This window comes from Oncorhynchus nerka, linkage group LG10 (assembly GCF_034236695.1).
Source record: "Oncorhynchus nerka isolate Pitt River linkage group LG10, Oner_Uvic_2.0, whole genome shotgun sequence".
Lineage (NCBI taxonomy): Eukaryota > Metazoa > Chordata > Actinopteri > Salmoniformes > Salmonidae > Oncorhynchus > Oncorhynchus nerka.
The window spans coordinates 48,879,770-48,897,880 of NC_088405.1; the positions used below are offsets into that span (position 1 = coordinate 48,879,770).

Sequence of the window (18,111 nt, forward strand, 5' to 3'; positions counted from 1 at the left end):
CTGTGTCTCGGAGCTCTACAGACAATTTCTTCGACCTCATGGCTTGGTTTTTGCTCTGACATGCACTGTCAACTCTGGGACATTATATAGACGTGTCACGTTCTGACCTTATTTCCTTTGTTTTGTATTTATTTAGTATGGTCAGTGCGTGAGTTGGGTGGGCAGTCTATGTTTGTTTTTCTATGATTTGGGTATTTCTATGTTTTGGCCTAGTATGGTTCTCAATCAGAGGCAGGTGTCATTAGTTGTCTCTGATTGAGAATCATACTAAGGTAGCCTGGGTTGCACTGTTTGTTTGTGGGTGATTGTCTATGTTGATGGCTTGTTTCAGCGCAGCTCACATTAGCTTCACGGTTGTTATTTTGTTTACTGTTTTTTGTATAGTGTTTCAGTGTTCCGTTCTTTCTTTAATTAAACATTCAACATGAACACATATCACGCTGCATATTGGTCCTCCGATCCTTCTCGCCTCTCCTCTTCAGATGAAGAGGAGGACGACCGTGACAGAATCACCCACCAACCGAGGACCAAGCGGCGTGGTAACGAGCAGCAGCAGGAGCAGCAGCAGCAGTGGGAGAGGCTGCACTACTTGGAGAATATGGACTATACTACTTGGGAGGTAATAGACAGGTGGGCGGTCGACCCAGGGAGAGTGCCGGAGCCCGCCTGGGATTCGATGGAGCAGTGTGCGGAAGGTTACAGGAGAATGAGGTTGGCGAAGCAAGCACGGCGGCGCGGACGGAAGCCCGAGAGTCAGCCCCAAAAATTTCTTGGGGGGAGGCACAGGGGGAGTGTGGCAGAGTCAGGAGTCAGACCTGAGCCAACTCCCCCCGTTTATCGTGAGGAGCCAAGGAGGAGCTCAGAACCAGAGCTGGTGTTGGAGGTGAGCGAAGCAGAGACTGTGAAGGAATTAATGGGGAAATTGGAGGAGAGAGATATGAGGGAGTTGCTGGTTTGGTGCATGAGGCACGACATTCGCCCGACGGAGCGTGTCAGGGATTTAATGGCACCTGGGTCAGCTCTCCATACTCATCCTGAGGTGCGTGCTAGGGGTCTGGTGAAGACTGTGCCAGCCTCACGCACCAGGCCTCCTGTGGATCTCCCTAGCCTTGCACGTCCTGTGCCATCTCAGCACTACAGTGCTCCTAGCAGTGCTAACCGTGGCAGGCGTGGTGCTGGTCAGGCACCGTGTTATGCGGTGGTTCGCACAGTGTCCCCAGTACGCGTGCTTAGCCCGGTGCGCTACACCCCAGCTTCCCACATCTGCCGGGCTAGGGTGAAGATCCAGCCAGGGCGGTTGGTGCCAGCCCTGCTCTCAAGATCTCCAGTACGCCTTCACGATCCGGTCCATCCAGTGCCACCTCCACACACCAGCCCTCCGGTGGCAGCTCCCCGCACCAGGCTTCCTGTGTGTGTCCTCGGCCCAGTACCACCAGTGCCAGCACCACGCATCAGGCCTACAGTGCGCCTCGCCTGTCCGGCGCTGCTGCCGGAGTCTCCCGCCTGTCCGGCGCTGCTGCCGGAGTCTCCCGCCTGTCCGGCGCTGCTGCCGTAGTCTGAGGCGCCAGAGCCCCTCAGCCCAGAGGCGCCAGAGCCCCTCAGCCCAGAGGCGCCAGAGCCCCTGCCCCTCTGTCCCGAGCTGCCCCTCTGTCCAGAGCTTCTGCCCCTCTGTCCAGAGCTTCTGCCCCTCTGTCCAGAGCTTCTGCCCCTCTGTCCAGAGCTTCCGCCCCTATGTCCCGAGCTGCCCCTCTGTCCAGTGGGGTCATTGAGAGGGGTGGCCATGGTTAGAAAGCCACGGAGGCGGACAATAAGGCGGACTAAGACTATGGTGAAGTGGGGTCCGCGTCCCGCGCCAGAGCCGCCACCGCGGACAGACGCCCACCCAGACCCTCCCCTATAGGTCAAGGTTTTGCGGCCGGAGTCCGCACCTTTGGGGGGTACTGTCACGTTCTGACCTTATTTCCTTTGTTTTGTATTTATTTAGTATGGTCAGGGCGTGAGTTGGGTGGGCAGTCTATGTTTGTTTTTCTATGATTTGGGTATTTCTATGTTTCGGCCTAGTATGGTTCTCAATCAGAGGCAGGTGTCATTAGTTGTCTCTGATTGAGAATCATACTTAGGTAGCCTGGGTTGCACTGTTTGTTTGTGGGTGATTGTCTATGTTGATGGCTTGTTTCAGCGCAGCTCACATTAGCTTCACGGTTGTTATTTTGTTTACTGTTTTTTGTATAGTGTTTCAGTGTTCCGTTCTTTCTTTAATTAAACATTCAACATGAACACATATCACGCTGCATATTGGTCCTCCGATCCTTCTCGCCTCTCCTCTTCAGATGAAGAGGAGGACGACCGTGACAAGACGTGTGTATCTTACCAAATGTCCAATCAAATAAATTTACTACAGGTGAACTGCAATCAAATTGTAGAAACATCTCAGGGATGATCATTGGAAACAGGATGCACCTGAGCTCAATTTTGAAAAGGGTCTGAATGCTTATGTAAATTATATATTTAATTTTTAATTTTTAAATGAGCACAAAAAAATTTAAAACCTGTTTTCACTTTGTCATTATGGGGTATTATGTGTAGATTGATGAGGATTTTTTTATGGACATGGGTATGTCAACAAAATGTGGAAAAAGGGAAGGGGTCTGAATACATTCCGAATGCACTGCTAACAATAGCCAGCAATGAAACCACTTTTTGATATAGTTGAGACAAAACGTATAAACACATGTAGCTATCTCGGCGTTTTAACTATAGACTCTTACCTGTGTATGGATTATGATGATTCACAGCTGACTGAAACACTCCCAAAATAATCCTTCCCAATCGGCTTCAACCAGTCCAGACTGCTTTTGCCACAGATGACAGAGCTGTGTCGATACCAGCAGCTGTATTCAGGACAACACTGTTATTGAAAGCTGTAGCTACACTTTGCATGTTGTCCATGATGAAAACATTCGTAAATCCAAAGGATCTTTCAAATATTCGTGGTAGCAGAGAGCAGAATGTGCCATTTGACAGAGAAGCCTTGCATGACAGAATGGATTTCTCGTGAATGTCCCGGCCCCTCATTATCTCAAACAATCATGGGTAGGTTACGGTTCTGTATTTCTCTTTTTCGAACAGATTCGTGAGTTCACATTTGATTTATAAATACAGATTAAATACACGTTTGTAATTACGGCACATAAAAGTTCACATGTTCAAAAAGGCATTTGTTAAATTAAATGTTGTTGTTTTTTTACATTCAAATGCCTCTCCTGTGAAGTAGTGACGCCGTGTGTACCCTTTCCACATGAGTCTTTTTTATTTCATTTTATTCACGTTGTCAAATTAATGTCTTCTTTACTATAACTCAATTTGATGTACTGAAAGCGGTTCAGAAAGTGATCAATTTCACCGTTGTTTAATGTTGCCTCAAATGATCTGTCACTGGTCTTTTTCCATTTGTAAATGGGAGGGAGATTGAATAGATATGGTTTCTGATTTGGGATTTTGGTTGACTCCATAGTTCTTTAAGGCATGACTGTAAGTTGTGGCATGACTGTAAATGCATTCTTATGTTGAGGTGGAATATCGGTTATGGAGTAGTCCACCACACTGTCTACCTAGCACAGAGCTGTATGTGAATCGGCCCAATGAGTCACCCCTTGTACTACCATTAACACTATACAGTATATACTGAGACCGTTGCAGAGCTGAAATATCTCCCTCCTACTTTTGTTAACCACACTATCATAACTCTTTCTGTGAATGGGGATTTGTTCAATTGTAGAGAGATGCCTTTCCAAATAGATAGGTGTTTCCTGATTCTAGATAGTTCACCTCACCTCAGTCCTGGCGTTGAGATCACCGAGCCCAGAGACTGAAAATGTAGTATCTCTAACTGGGATATTCTGAAATCCTTCTTCTATGTGGTAGGGGAAATCTCTCTCTCTCTATTTTACTCCCCTCCACTCTCTCCTACTTCAGACTGTCTGGCAGTTCCCTGAGGTTTCATTTCAGATTTATGCCCCTCTTTCACTCTCTCTCTCTCCTCCCTCTCTCAGCTCTCGCCCCCCCCCCCCCCCTCTCACCTCCCTCGTACTCAGGGCAGTTCCCTGTCTCATTGAGGCTCTCCTCTTCGTTGATGATGATGTTCTCGATATCCTTCATTGTCAGGTGGTCTTGGAACGCATGGAACAGAACCTGCTTCAGCTCATCAAGAGACATCTGCTGCATGTCAAACTGCAGGGGCAAGACACACACACACGCAAGCACACAGGAACACACACACACACACACACACACACACACACACACACACACACACACACACACACACACACACACACACACACACACACACACACACACACACTTACTGTAAGAGTTGAAGAGTTGAAGATATATGCACACAAAATGACAGTACTATGCAGATACATTCCAAGGTCATATTATATAATTTTTTACTCTCATTTGTGTGTGTGTGTGTGTGTGTGTGTGTGTGTGTGTGTGTGTGTGTGAGTGAGTGTGTGAGTGAGTGAGTGAGTGAGTGAGTGTGTGAGTGAGTGAGTGAGTGAGTGAGTGAGTGAGTGAGTGAGTGAGTGAGTGAGTGAGTGAGTGAGTGAGTGAGTGAAGTCTCATTCCAATCAATAGAGAGTCTGAGTGTCAGACGTTTTCAATTTTTCATTCATTTCATTTTTGGGAGCTTTAAACTCCCCTCCTGTCCTTGCCTCCCTCTCCCCAATTCACAATTGCATGCCTATTACCTTGTGAAACACAATCTATTCACTCAGTTTGACACAGCAAATACAGAGAGAGAGAGAGAGAAAGAAAAAGAGGGAGAGAGAGGGAGGGAGGGAGAGAGAGAACTCTTTTGTTCCCCTTCCACTGTGGTAAGAATGACCCAAAGGAGAAGAGAGGAGAAAATATGCATGTGGAGTAACGGATGGCCTAGAGGTATACCTGTACTGCAGTGGCAGACGCTGCTGTTTAAGATGAGGGAGGATGATAATTTTTTTGATGAACATGGCCTTATTTCTATTACACCATATTGGATGAGTGTCATTCATATTCCATTCACCCAGCTCAATAGGTTCGATAGGTTTAGGCTACTACATGATACATGTTACTCCCTGCTACAACCTAGCCTATGAACGAAAGTTTACAACTTAGGTGCATTTTTTGTAATCAAGATGAGAGACAGTTACACATTCAATGCCGCATTGCATACTCTTGCCTGCAGCTAGCTGATATAGGGTTTAATCCTTAGTTCAACAGTTGCAAACAAGAGTTTCTATTGGACAAATTCAGGTATGTTTATCAACATAGCATAGCATCTATCATAGCATCAACTAACATAGCATCCCTCTCTGTTTGAGCCGGGTGTTTGAGTAGGCCAAACTAGTGAGCTGCATTTAATACTAAGTGAAAGTGAAAGAGAAAAAAATATATACTACGAAATATAGCTAACGAAAATTAGCCCTCTCTCGCTCTCTCTCTTGCTTCTTCTTAATTGTCTTTCTCTCTCTTTGAATCAACTACTCACCACATTTTATGCACTGCAGTGCTAGCTAGCTGTAGCTTATGCTTTCGGTACTAAATTCATTCTCTGATCCTTTGATTGGGTGGGCAACACGTCAGTTCATGCTGCAAGAGCTCTGATAGGTTGGAGGACCCCCGCTGGAAGTTGTCATAATTACTGCGCAAGTCTATGGAAGAGGGTGAGAACCATGATCCTCCTAGGTTGTGTATTGAAGTCAATGTACCCAGAAGAGGACAGAAGCTAGCTGTCCTCCAGCTACACCATGGTGCTACCCTACAGAGTGCTGCTGAGGCTACTGTAGACTTTCATTGCAAAATAGTGTGCTTAAATCAAATATTTGGTGACATTATTTGGTGACAAGTATTTAGTATAGTTTAATCTAAAAAGGATACCTTTAATGTTTCATAACTTTAATGCTCCCATTCTGAAGTCGGCCTCTCTCTCCTTCTAGGTGCCTCTCTACCTAGGTGGTTTTCCTTGTTACTGTTGCCCTAGGTTTGCTTTTTGGAGAGGCTTAAGTCCAGGTCAGTTTTCAGTTGTTGCAATGTAAAATGTGACTGATTGATTGATCAATTCATTAATGGGTTGTGTCTATTCTATTTTGCTGACCGATTAAAAATAAACTATGTGATAAAGAAAAATAAATAGATAAATAGTTACTAATGGAATTGTGTGACATTGTTGTGGGCCATTAGACAGTACAATAGGACAATAAGGGCCAGTAATACTGTAATAACACTCTAATCACACTATTCAATATCCCTTCCGTCCCTCTGCTGTTATCACAACACACACAGGCTGCAGCCCAAATGGCATACGATTCCTCATATAGTGCAGAGCTCTGGTCAAAAGTAGTGCAGTAGTCAATAGGGTGCCATTTGGGACGCAGGCACAATCCATTAGATATCTCCTCCACTTACAATATCACAGCCCTGCCAGTGGTATAATAGCAGAATGGAGACTCCATTGCAGAGCATTCTGCAATAATGCAGCAAGACTGCTTGATCTTATCACACACACACGCTCACACACACACACACGCACGCACGCACGCACGCACGCACGCACGCACTCACTCACTCACTCACTCACTCACTCACTCACTCACTCACTCACTCACTCACTCACTCACTCACTCACTCACTCACTCACTCACTCACTCACTCACTCACTCACTCACTCACTCACTCACTCACACTCACACTCACACTCACACACACACACACACACACACGTTTGTGATTCTAAAAGCTTGTCTCATTAGGGCTGATTTACAGTGTTAGTGTGTTGTTTCAAATGACATTTTATTTGTCACATGCGCCAAATACAACAGGTGTAGATCTTAACGTGAAATGCTTACTTACGAACAATAATGATGGTACATACAATTGGTACCAGTACCGAGTGCAGGGGTAGGAGTTAGTCAAGGTTACTGTGGTAATATGTAGGTAGGGGTAAAGTGACTATGCATAGATAATAAACAAAGAGTAGCAGTAGTGTATGTGAAGAGTGTGAAGGAATGTGAATGTATGTGTGTGTGTGTGTTTTTGTGCGTGCATGCTTGCGTGCGTGTATGCTTGTCAACAGAGCTAGATGACAGACAGGGTGTATAGACACATCAATCACAGTCAGATAGGCGTTTGACTTGCTGTCCGCTGGCTTCTAAAAGACAGAACAAAGAGAGAGAGAAGGAGCATTTAGACACAGAGAGTGTTGTGAAGAAGGCGCAAAAACACCTCTTCAACCTCAGGAGGCTGAAGAAATTTGGCTTGGCACCTAAAACCCTCAAACCTTTACAGATGTACAATTGAGAGTATCCTGTCGGGCAGTATCACCGCCTGGTAAGGAAACTGCACCGCCGGCAATCGCAGTGCTCTCCAGAGGGTGGCGCTGTCTACCTGCCCTCCAGAACCCGATGTCACAGGAAGGTCAAAAAGGTAATCAAGGACAACAACCACCCGAGCCACTACCTGTTCACCCCGCTATCATCCAGAAGGCAAGGTCAGTACCGGTGCATCAAAGCTGGGACCGAGAAACAGCTTCTATCTCAAGGCCATCAGACTGTTAAATAGCCATCACTAGACGGCTTCCACCTGGTTACATAACCTTAGAGGCTGCTGCCCCCACTGGTAACTTTAATAATGGAACACTAGTCACTTTAATAATATTATCTTACTTTTGCTTTACTCATCTCAAATGTATATACTGATGGGAATTGATGTAAAAATGTATCACTAGCCACTTTAAACAATGCCACTTAATATAATGTTTACATACCCTACATTACTCATCTCATATGTATATGTATATACTGTACTCTATATCATCTACTGCATCTTGCCATCTTTATGTAATACATGTATCACTAGCCACTTTAAACTATGCCACTTTGTTTACATACCCTACATTACTCATCTCATATGTATATACCGTACCCGATACCATCTACTGCATCTTGCCTATGCCGTTCTGTACCATCACTCATTCATATATCCTTATGTACATATTCTTTATCCCCTTACACTGTGTATAAGACAGTAGTTTAGGAATTGTTAGTTAGATTACTTGTTGGTTATTACTGCATTGTCGGAACTAGAAGCACAAGCATTTCGCTACACTCGCATGTTTCTTATTTTGCTGAGTTTAGCTACCTAGCTAAGGATAATGCACTAACTCAGCAGCTAACACAGGCAGCTGTTTCATGGAAACTAGCCAATCCATTGTGCTTTAATTATGCCAATACTAGCTACAGTGGTTAGCTAGCTTGGAGGAAGTATTTAGGGTTGCGTGCATTGCATCTGTGCATTTAGCTAGCTACCGTCCCCTAGCCTACATTACATAAAAGCTCATCCGTGGATGCACAGAGAAAATGCCTTCTTTTTCCCCAATTTTTTATTGTTGTCTCCTCACGTGGGGGATCGTGCTCTCTGATTGGCTCAAAGTCAAGTTGTTGGCCACTGACGAGCATTGCGATTTTACAAGTACAAATCGGTAGGTTCGTCGCTACCGTGTTGGCAATCAACAGGTACCGCTTTTGTTCTAGCAAGAGAAGGAACGGTCTCCCACTGTGATAAGTACCTATCAGCAGTCTATCGGCAGTAAGATTCTCAGTGTGTTTCATGCTTCATTCCCTTTCTGTTTCTTATTCCCTTTCTGTCTTTAATAAAACATTTCTCTCCATGCCCCCTTCTCTCCGTGTGTCTACTCTCTGCCTGTCACTCAGTTTTTGTTCTGTCTTCCCTTTTCCCTTGTTTTCTCTCTCTATTTCAACCCTTTTTATAATGCAGCAAAAACCACTGAACTAAAAGTAGTTTAGTTTTACTTTCCCCGAAAACACATATTTTCGCTGAACAGAAGTAAATTGAAATACACTACGCACGCATACATGCACACACACACACCCTGGCGTGTCTTTTTACTTTGGAGACACGGGCCCAAATATCCCTTTCCCCATCATCATGGGACAAAAAGGAGAGATCAAAAAGAGAAGAAACAGAAATACAAAGAGTAGAGATGATGGAAAAGAAAGGAGAGAGGAGAGGGGAAGAGAGGAGAGGACTGGAAAATACACGAGAAAAGAAAATGTAACCTTTATTTAACTAGGCAAGTCAGTTAGGAACAAATTCTTATTTACAATGACGGCCTACCCCGGCCAAACCCAGAGGACGCTGGGCCAATTGTGCGCTGCCCTATGGAACTCCCAATCACGGCCGGATGTGATGCAGCCTGGATTCGATCCAGGTACTGCAGTGACGCCTCTTGCACTGAGATGCAGTGTCTTAGACCACTGCATCACTCTGGGAGCCCGAAAGCTCTCCTTTCTCTCTCCTTTCTCTGATGCAGAGACCCCCCCCTAGAATGACTTTGAAGCCTGTACACATGCACACACGGATGTACGCACACACACACATGCACACACACACCCTGGCATGTCTTTTTCCTTTGAAGACATGGGTCCAAATATCCCTTTCCCCATCACCATGGGACAAAAGGCAAAGGTATGGGGTCTCTATCTCTGTGTGTGTGTTAATATCTATCAAAAACAGGTTTTTGAGCAAGCATCTCCACGTGCCTTGACTGCAGAAGCCATCACAGAGGGAGGGAGAAGAGGAGAGTAGGGGTAGAAGGAGGAGAGGGGAACAGAAGAGGAGGATATGGGGATTTGGGGAAATGAGATAAAGGAGACATCAAAAAGCGAGAAAAGGGGTAGAGATGATGGAGAAAAAAAAGGAGAGAGGAGAGGGGAAGAGAGGAGAGGACTGGAAAATAAGAAAGGAAGAGAAGAGGATGAAAGGAAAGGGGGTAGAGCAAATTAGGACAGGAAAAGAGAAGAGAAAGGAATACACGGTACCGGAGCGCCAAGTCTAGGTCCAAGAGGCTTCTAAACAGCTTCTACCCCATAAGACTCCTGAACAGCTAATCAAATGGCAACCCAGACTATCCCCCCACCCCCACCCCACGCTGCTGCTACTCTCTGTTATCATCTATGCATAGCCACTTTAATAACCCTACCTGCATGTACATGATTATCTCAACTACGTCGACACCAGTGCCCCCGCATATTGACACATTGACTCTGAACTGGTACCCCATGTATATAGGCCCGCTATTGTTATTTACTGCTGCTCATTAATTATTTGTTTTTCTTATATCTTAATTTTTTTTTGGGGGGGGGTTATTTTCTTAAAACTGCATTGTTGGTTAAGGGCTTGTATTCAGCGCATGTGACAAATACAATTTGATTTGAGAAAAGAGCAGAAAAACAGAAGAGAAGAGAGGCGAGAACCCACTGGGCAAAGACATCCTTACATTGATGACTTTTAAAAAATCCAATCAGTTTTCAACGTTGATTCGACATCATCACATTGAATTGTTGGGTTGAAATTGCGTGGTAACGATGTTGATTCAACCAGTTTTGGCCCAAGAGACCAGAACTGAAGAGAAGAGGAGAGAAGAGGATTTGACAGGAGAAAATAGAAGATAAGTGAATTCAAGAGAAGAGAGGACTATGTGGTCCTACCTGCCAGAAGATGTTATCGATGGTGCTTCCTCGGAAACCTTCTCTGGTCTCAGACGACAGAAGTTTGGGTCCCAGTATCGTCACAAACTCTTCAAAGTCCACCTGGCCATCACCTATACAGATAGACAAACACACACACACACACACACACACACACACACACACACACACACACACACACACACACACACACACACACACACACACACACACACACACACACACACACACACACACACACACACACACACACACACACACACACACAGTCTTGTAGACCACCGGTCCCCAACCCCCGGGCACATTCTCTACCGGGCCGCACGGAAAGGATATATTCATTTCAAATTGTTTTAATCGGTTCGATAAAATAATAATTGTATACAATTATAGGCTATTTGTGTAGTAAATACATTGAACTTGGTGCAGTCTGTCCGTCCTTTTCTCACTACTCTAATTATCTCTGTCACACCCACAACAGTTTACAGATTCTGAACTTGAGTAATGAGTTCATCACGGTCTGTGTGAGCTGTGTTGCCCGCCAACTTTGGACTAGCTATCTACGTTAGCTGACGTGAATAAGAACAAACAAACGTCGCTGGAGAGATTCTTCGGAAGGGGTAAGAGAGATCAAAGGCCCAACGACGATGTCGATAATGCAGAGACAGCAGAGCCTGAGACTTTAAAAAAAAGAAAGCCTCATTCAATAGAAAATATGATGAGTCCTACCTAAAATATGGCTTTATTGCGACAGGTGACTCGCATGCTCCTAGCCCCCTGTGCGTACTATGTGGAGATAGGCTATCTAACGAGGCAATGAAGCCCTCAAAACTGCTTTAGCACATCCAAGCAACAGCACCCTGCACTGTTGAATTCTTTGAACGAAGAAAACGTGAACAAGAAGGACAGAAGCAAGTCTTGGAAGCCACCACATTAACAAACGTGGCTGCACTGAGAGCATCATACTTAGTGGCTAGCCGTATTGCTAAGGCCAAGAAGCCTTTCACTATTGGCGAGGAGCTGATTCTACCTGCTGCTAAGGACATTTGCCATGAACTCTTAGGATAGGCTGCAGCTAAAAATATATCATAAGTTCCTCTTTCGGCTACCACCATCACTAGGGCGAATTGATGAAATAGCGGAGGACGTTGAGGCACAATTGTTTAGAGGCTTAAAACCTCGTAAGAATCGGACCCCTTTTTTCAATATCTTCCTTAAATGACATGCCCAAATCTAACTGCTTGTAGCTCAGGCCCTCAAGCAAGGACATGCATTTCTTGGTACCATTTGAAAGGAAACACTTTGAAGTTTGTGGAAATGTGAACAGAATGTAGGAGAATATAACACATTAGATCTGGTAAAAGATAATGCAAAGAAAACACCAAACTTAAAAAAAAAGTGTGCCATCATCATGAAATCTAAGAGAAAGGCCATAACATATTATTATACCCCACATGCAATTCGGATATTAACCACTAGATGGCAGCAGTGTATGTGCAACGTTTTAGACTGATCCAATGAACCATTTCATTGCTGTTCAAAATGTTGTGTCAAGACTGCTCAAATGTTCCTAATTTGTTTATTAACGAGTCACCGTGGTATGCAATCCAGGTTGACAAATCTAACGATGTCGACAACAATGCAATACTGCTTGCTTATGTGTGATATATATTTCAGGATGATGTGCATGAGGATATGTTGTGTGCGCTGTCCCTGCCGACTAACACAGCGGCTGCAGAACTTTTCAAGTCTTTGGATGATTACATGTCAGGAAAATTGGATTGGTCATTCTGTGTTGGCATATGCACGGATGGGGCTGCTGCCATGACTGGACGGCTGTCTGGTTTCACTACTGGGTTAAAGAGGCTGAGCCTGAACGTGAGTCTAAGCACTGTGTCATGCACAGAGAAATGCTGGCTAGCCGAGAAATGTCACCTGAATTTAACGTCATATTGAATGATGTTATTAAAGTTAGCAATCACATCAAAGCACATGCCCTTAATTCGCATCTGTTTGGGCAGCTTTGTGAGGAAATGGACGCAGAGCACAAACACCTTCTCTTATACACTGAAGTCAGATGGCTATCCTGGGGGAGATCGCTTGCCAGAGTGTGTGAGTTACTAGAGCTGCTGCAGAGATTTGGCAGCACATTTCAATGACTAGGAATGGGTCGCAAAACTCGCTTACCTGTGTGACTTATTCAACCTGCTCAACGAACTCAATCTGTCACTTCAGGGGAGAATGACAACTGTCTTTAAGTTGGCAGATAAAGTGGCTGCATTCAAAGCCAAACTGGAACTGTGGGGACGGTGATTGGACAAGGGGCATATTTGACATGTTCCAAACATTAGCAGGGATTTTCAGAGAGACTGAGACTGGGCCGTCTTTCTCCCAGCTGGTGCGTGATCCACCTAGCTTTGCTGTCAATGGAGTTTGAGCGTTACTTGTCCAAACTTTGACTGGTACTATAATCATATGACTATTTGTATTGATCCCCCGTTTTTTTACGCTGCTGCTACTCACTGTTCATTATCTATGCATAGACACTTTACCCCTACCTACATGTACATATTACCTCAATTACCTCGACTAACTTGTACCCCTGCATATTGACTCGGTACCGGTGCCCCCTGTCTATAGCCTTGTTGTTGTTATTTATTGTGTTACTTTTCTTTACTTCAGTTTATTTAGTAAATATTTTCTCAACCCTTTTATCATTATTTTTTGGTTAAGGGCTTGTAAGTAAGCATTTCACAGTAAGGTCTACACTGGTTCTATTTGGCGCATGTGACAAATAAAATGTCATTTGATTCACACACACATACACACACACATAGATTTGGCTTTCAGAGAGCAACCTGTGTGTGTGTTCAGGGTCGGTCTTAGCTTTTTGGGGTCCCGTTTGTTTTACCATAGAGCAGAGAGAATAATTTGCAGTTTTACAGCTAATTTCCTGCAATTCTACACATTTTGCCAATACTTTTTCCATGTTAATTATATCTGAGTGAGAGTGACTAACAAAATCAATGGGGAACCCCTGGAGGTCAGGACCCCTGGGCACCTGCTCTGAGTGCCCGGTTGGTATTCGGCCATGACAACTGGCTATATTAACTTACCAATTAAAAAATTGTTAGCTGACATGCTAATTGAGTGACTATCGGTGACTGACATAACAAGAGAAAAAGTGCAGATGGACAACCAAATGTCTAAACTGCACCTTGTGCATTCCACTATTATAACTCTCAACAATAAGTTGAGGCCACAACTGTGTTCCTAAACTCCCCCTAGCAGTCGGAGGCCCTAAGCAAATGCTGATGTCGCTTATGCCTGGAGCCGTCCCTATGTGTGTGTGCGTGTGTGTGTGTGTGTGTGTGTGTGTGTGTGTGTGCATGCGAGTGTGTGCGCTTGTGTGTGTGTGCACACAGTCATCCGCAAAGCATTTTGTCAAAGCTGTTTAATGCAGAGTGGTTTACACAGAGAACCTGGTATATAGGGTGAATGCAAACACAGACACAGTGTACATACAGCATGAACCCACTCTCCCACACTGCTGAGACTTGGAGGTGTAATTGATTCATTAACCTTGGAAAAATGCGTTTAGGAAATCACAGACTAAGACTTTCAGTGTGTGTGCCTACATAAAGTATAGGCCAATGTGTGTGTGCGTGTGTGTCTTTCATTCTTATGTCTCACCGTCCATGTCCAGTCTCTGCATGATGATGGCCAGCTCCACCTCGCTAGGCATGTATCCCAGGGACCTCATAGCCATGCCCAGCTCCTGCTTAGAGATGAACCCGTTCCCATCCCGATCCAGCACCCGGAACGCCTGCCGGATCTCTGCACAGGGACACACATACATTGAGTGTACAAAAAAATGTATGACATCTGTCCTTTCCATGACATAGACTGACCAGATCCCTTATTGATGTCACTTGTTAAATCCACTTCAATCAGTGTGAAATGGAGGAGACAGGTTAAAAAACTATTTTAAAGTCTTGAGACAATTGAGACATGGATTGTGTATGTGTGCCATTCAGAGTGTTAACAGGAAAAATGTAAGTGCCTTTGAACGGATTATGGAAGGAGCTGCCAGGCACACCGGTTTGTGTCAAGAAACAGGGGTGCAACTTTCACTGGGGATGGGGGACATGTCCCCCCCACATTCTAAAATTGCATTTCCCCCCCAGTTTTATAATTGGATTGTGATAATAAACGAGGCAACAGTGTGTTTTAGGACCATGCGGATGCCTCCGAATATTGGCTATGCTGTTTGGAGTGTTTATGGACTGGATAAAAAACATTTTTTAAATAATATAATAATTATGTCTCGTCCACCTCTAAAACCAAAGTTGCACCACTTCAAGAACTGCAACGCTGCTGGGTTTTTCACACTCAACATTTTCCACCCAAAGGACATCCAACCAACTTGACACAACTGTGGGAAGCATTGGAGTCAACATGGGCCAGCATCCCTATGGAAAGCTTTCAACACCTTGTAGAGTCCATGCCCCAACGAATTGAGGCTGTTCTGAACTCAAAAGGGGAAGGGTGCAACTCAATATTAGGAAGGTGTCCTTAATGTTTTGTACACTCAGTGTCCCCATGCACAGGCAAACACCCATGCATGTACACACATATGTACAAAAACATGCAAGCACACACACACATATTCAATAAAATAAAATAAAATCACATTTATTTGTCACATACACATGGTTAGCAGATGTTAATGCGAGTGTAGCGAAATGCTTGTGCTTCTAGTTCCGACAATGCAGTAATAACCAACGAGTAATCTAACCTAACAATTCCAAAACGACTACCTTATACACACAGGTGTAAAGGGATAAAGAATATGTACATAAAGATATATGAATGAGTGATGGTACAGAACGGCATAGGCAAGATGCAGTAGATGGTATCGAGTACAGTATATACATATGAGATGAGTAATGTAGGGTATGTAAACAAAGTGGCATAGTTTAAAGTGGCTTGTGATACAAGTATTACATAAAGATGCAGTAGATGATATAGGGTACAGTATATACATATATGAGATGAGTAATGTAGGGTATGTAAACATTATCAATTCCCATTATTAAAGTGGCTGGAGTTGAGTCAGTGTGTTGGCAGCAGCCACTCAATGTTAGTGGTGGCTGTTTAACAGTCTGATGGCCTTGAGATAGAAGCTGTTTTTCAGTCTCTCGGTCCCTGCTTTGATGCACCTGTACTGACCTCGCCTTCTGGATGATAGCGGGGTGAACAGGCAGTGGCTCGGGTGGTTGTTGTACTTGATGATCTTTTTGGCCTTCCTGTGACATCGGGTGGTGTAGGTGTCCTGGAGGGCAGGTAGTTTGCCCCCGGTGATGCGTTGTGCAGACCTCACTACCCTCTGGAGAGCCTTACGGTTGTGGGCGGAGCAGTTGCCGTACCAGGCGGTGATACAGCCCGCCAGGATGCTCTCGATTGTGCATCTGTAGAAGTTTGTGAGTGCTTTTGGTGACAAGTTCTTCAGCCTCCTGAGGTTGAAGATGCGCTGCTGCGCCTTCGTCACAACGCTGTCTGTGTGGGTGGACCAATTCAGTTTATCCGTGATGTGTACGCCGAGGAACTTAAAACTTACTACCCTCTCCACTACTGTCCCATCGATGTGGATAGGGGGGTGCTCCCTCTGCTGTTTCCTGAAGTCCACAATCATCTCCTTTGTTTTGTTGACGTTGAGTGTGAGGTTATTTCCCTGACACCACACTCCGAGGGCCCTCACCTCCTCCCTGTAGGCCGTCTCGTCATTGTTGGTAATCAAGCCTACCACTGTAGTGTCATCCGCAAACTTGATGATTGAGTTGGAGGCGTGCATGGCCACACGGTCATGGGTGAACAGGGAGTACAGGAGAGGGTTCAGAACGCACCCTTGTGGGGCCCCAGTGTTGAGGATCAGCGGGGTGGAGATGTTGTTACCTACCCTCACCACCTGGAGGCGGCCCGTCAGGAAGTCCAGTACCCAGTTGCACAAGGCGGGGTCGAGACCCTGGGTCTCGAGCTTGATGACGAGTTTGGAGGGTACTATGGTGTTAAATGCTGAGCTGTAGTCGATGAACAGTATTCTCACATAGGTATTCCTCTTGTCCAGATGGGTTAGGGCAGTGTGCAGTGTGGTTGAGATTGTGTCGTCTGTGGACCTATTTGGGCGGTAAGCAAATTGGATTGGGTCTAGGGTGTTGGGTAGGGTGGAGGTGATATGGTCCTTGACTAGTCTCTGAAAGCACTTCATGATGACGGAAGTGAGTGCTTAGCTTTCTGGGAACAGGGACAATGGTGGCCCTCTTGAAGCATGTGGGAACAGCAGACTGGGATAAAGATTGATTGAATATGTCCGTAAACATACCAGCCAGCTGGTCTGCGCATGCTCTAAGGACGCGGCTGGGGATGCCGTCTGGGCCTGCAGCCTTGCGGGGGTTAACACGTTTAAATGTTTTCCTCACGTCGGCTGCAGTGAAGGAGAGTCCGCAGGTTTTGGTTGCGGGCCGTGTCAGTGGCACTGTATTGTCCTCAAAGCGGGCAAAAAAGTTATTTAGTCTGCCTGGGAGCAAGACATCCTGGTCCGTGACGGGGCTGGTTTTCTTTTTATAATCCGTGATTGACTGTAGACCCTGCCACATACCTCTTGTGTCTGAGCCATTGAATTGTGACTACTTTGTCTCTATACTGACACTTAGCTTGTTTGATTGCCTTTCGGAGGGAATAGCTACAATGTTTGTATTCGGTCATGTTTCCGGTCACCTTTACCTGGTTAAAAGCAGTGGTTCGAGCTTTCAGTTTCACGCGAATGCTGCCATCAATCCACGGTTTCTGGTTTGGGAATGTTTTAATCGTTGCTGTGGGAACGACATCATCAATGCACTTTCTAATGAACTCGCTCACCGAATCAGCGTATTCATCAATGTTGTTGTTGGACGCAATGCGGAACATATCCCAGTCCGCGTGATCGAAGCAGTCTTGAAGTGTGGAATCAGATTGGTCGGACCAGGGTTGAACAGACCTGAGTGCGGGTGCTTCTTGTTTTAGTTTCTGTCTGTAGGCAGGGAGCAACAAAATGGAGTCATGGTCAGCTTTTCCGAAATGAGGGCTTTATATGCGTCGCGGAAGTTAAAATAGCAACGATCCAAGGTTTTACCAGCCCTGGTTGCGCAATCGATATGCTGATACAATTTAGGGATTCTTGTTTTCAGATTAGCCTTGTTAAAATCCCCAGCTACAATGAATGCAGCCTCAGGATATGTGGTTTCCAGTTTGCAAAGAGTCAAATAAAGTTTGTTCAGGGCCATCGATGTGTCTGCTTGGGGGAGAATATATACGGCTGTGATTATAATCGAAGAGAATTCCCTTGGTAGATAATGCGGACGACATTTGATTGTGAGGAATTCTAAGTCAGGTGAACAGAAGGACTTGAGTTCCTGTATGTTGTTGTGGTCACAACACGTCTCGTTAATCATAAGGCATACGCCCCCGCCCCTCTTCTTACCAGAAAGATGTTTGTTTCTGTCGGCGCGATGCATGAAGAAACCAG

At 45.1% G+C, this 18,111-nt stretch overlaps 1 protein-coding gene across 1 annotated transcript in view; it reads right to left on the reverse strand.

Annotated features, from left to right (window-relative positions):
* LOC135573572 (calcium-binding protein 8-like) overlaps nt 1-18,111 on the reverse strand; it is a 64,761-nt gene that overhangs the window by 20,903 nt on the left and 25,747 nt on the right. Inside the window, exons 3-5 of the mRNA XM_065022837.1 lie at nt 14,241-14,384; nt 10,551-10,663; nt 4,080-4,230 (exon numbers count right to left, since the gene is read on the reverse strand). Coding sequence (XP_064878909.1) covers nt 4,080-4,230; nt 10,551-10,663; nt 14,241-14,384 — 408 coding nt within the window. The remainder of the gene's footprint in view (nt 1-4,079; nt 4,231-10,550; nt 10,664-14,240; nt 14,385-18,111) is intronic.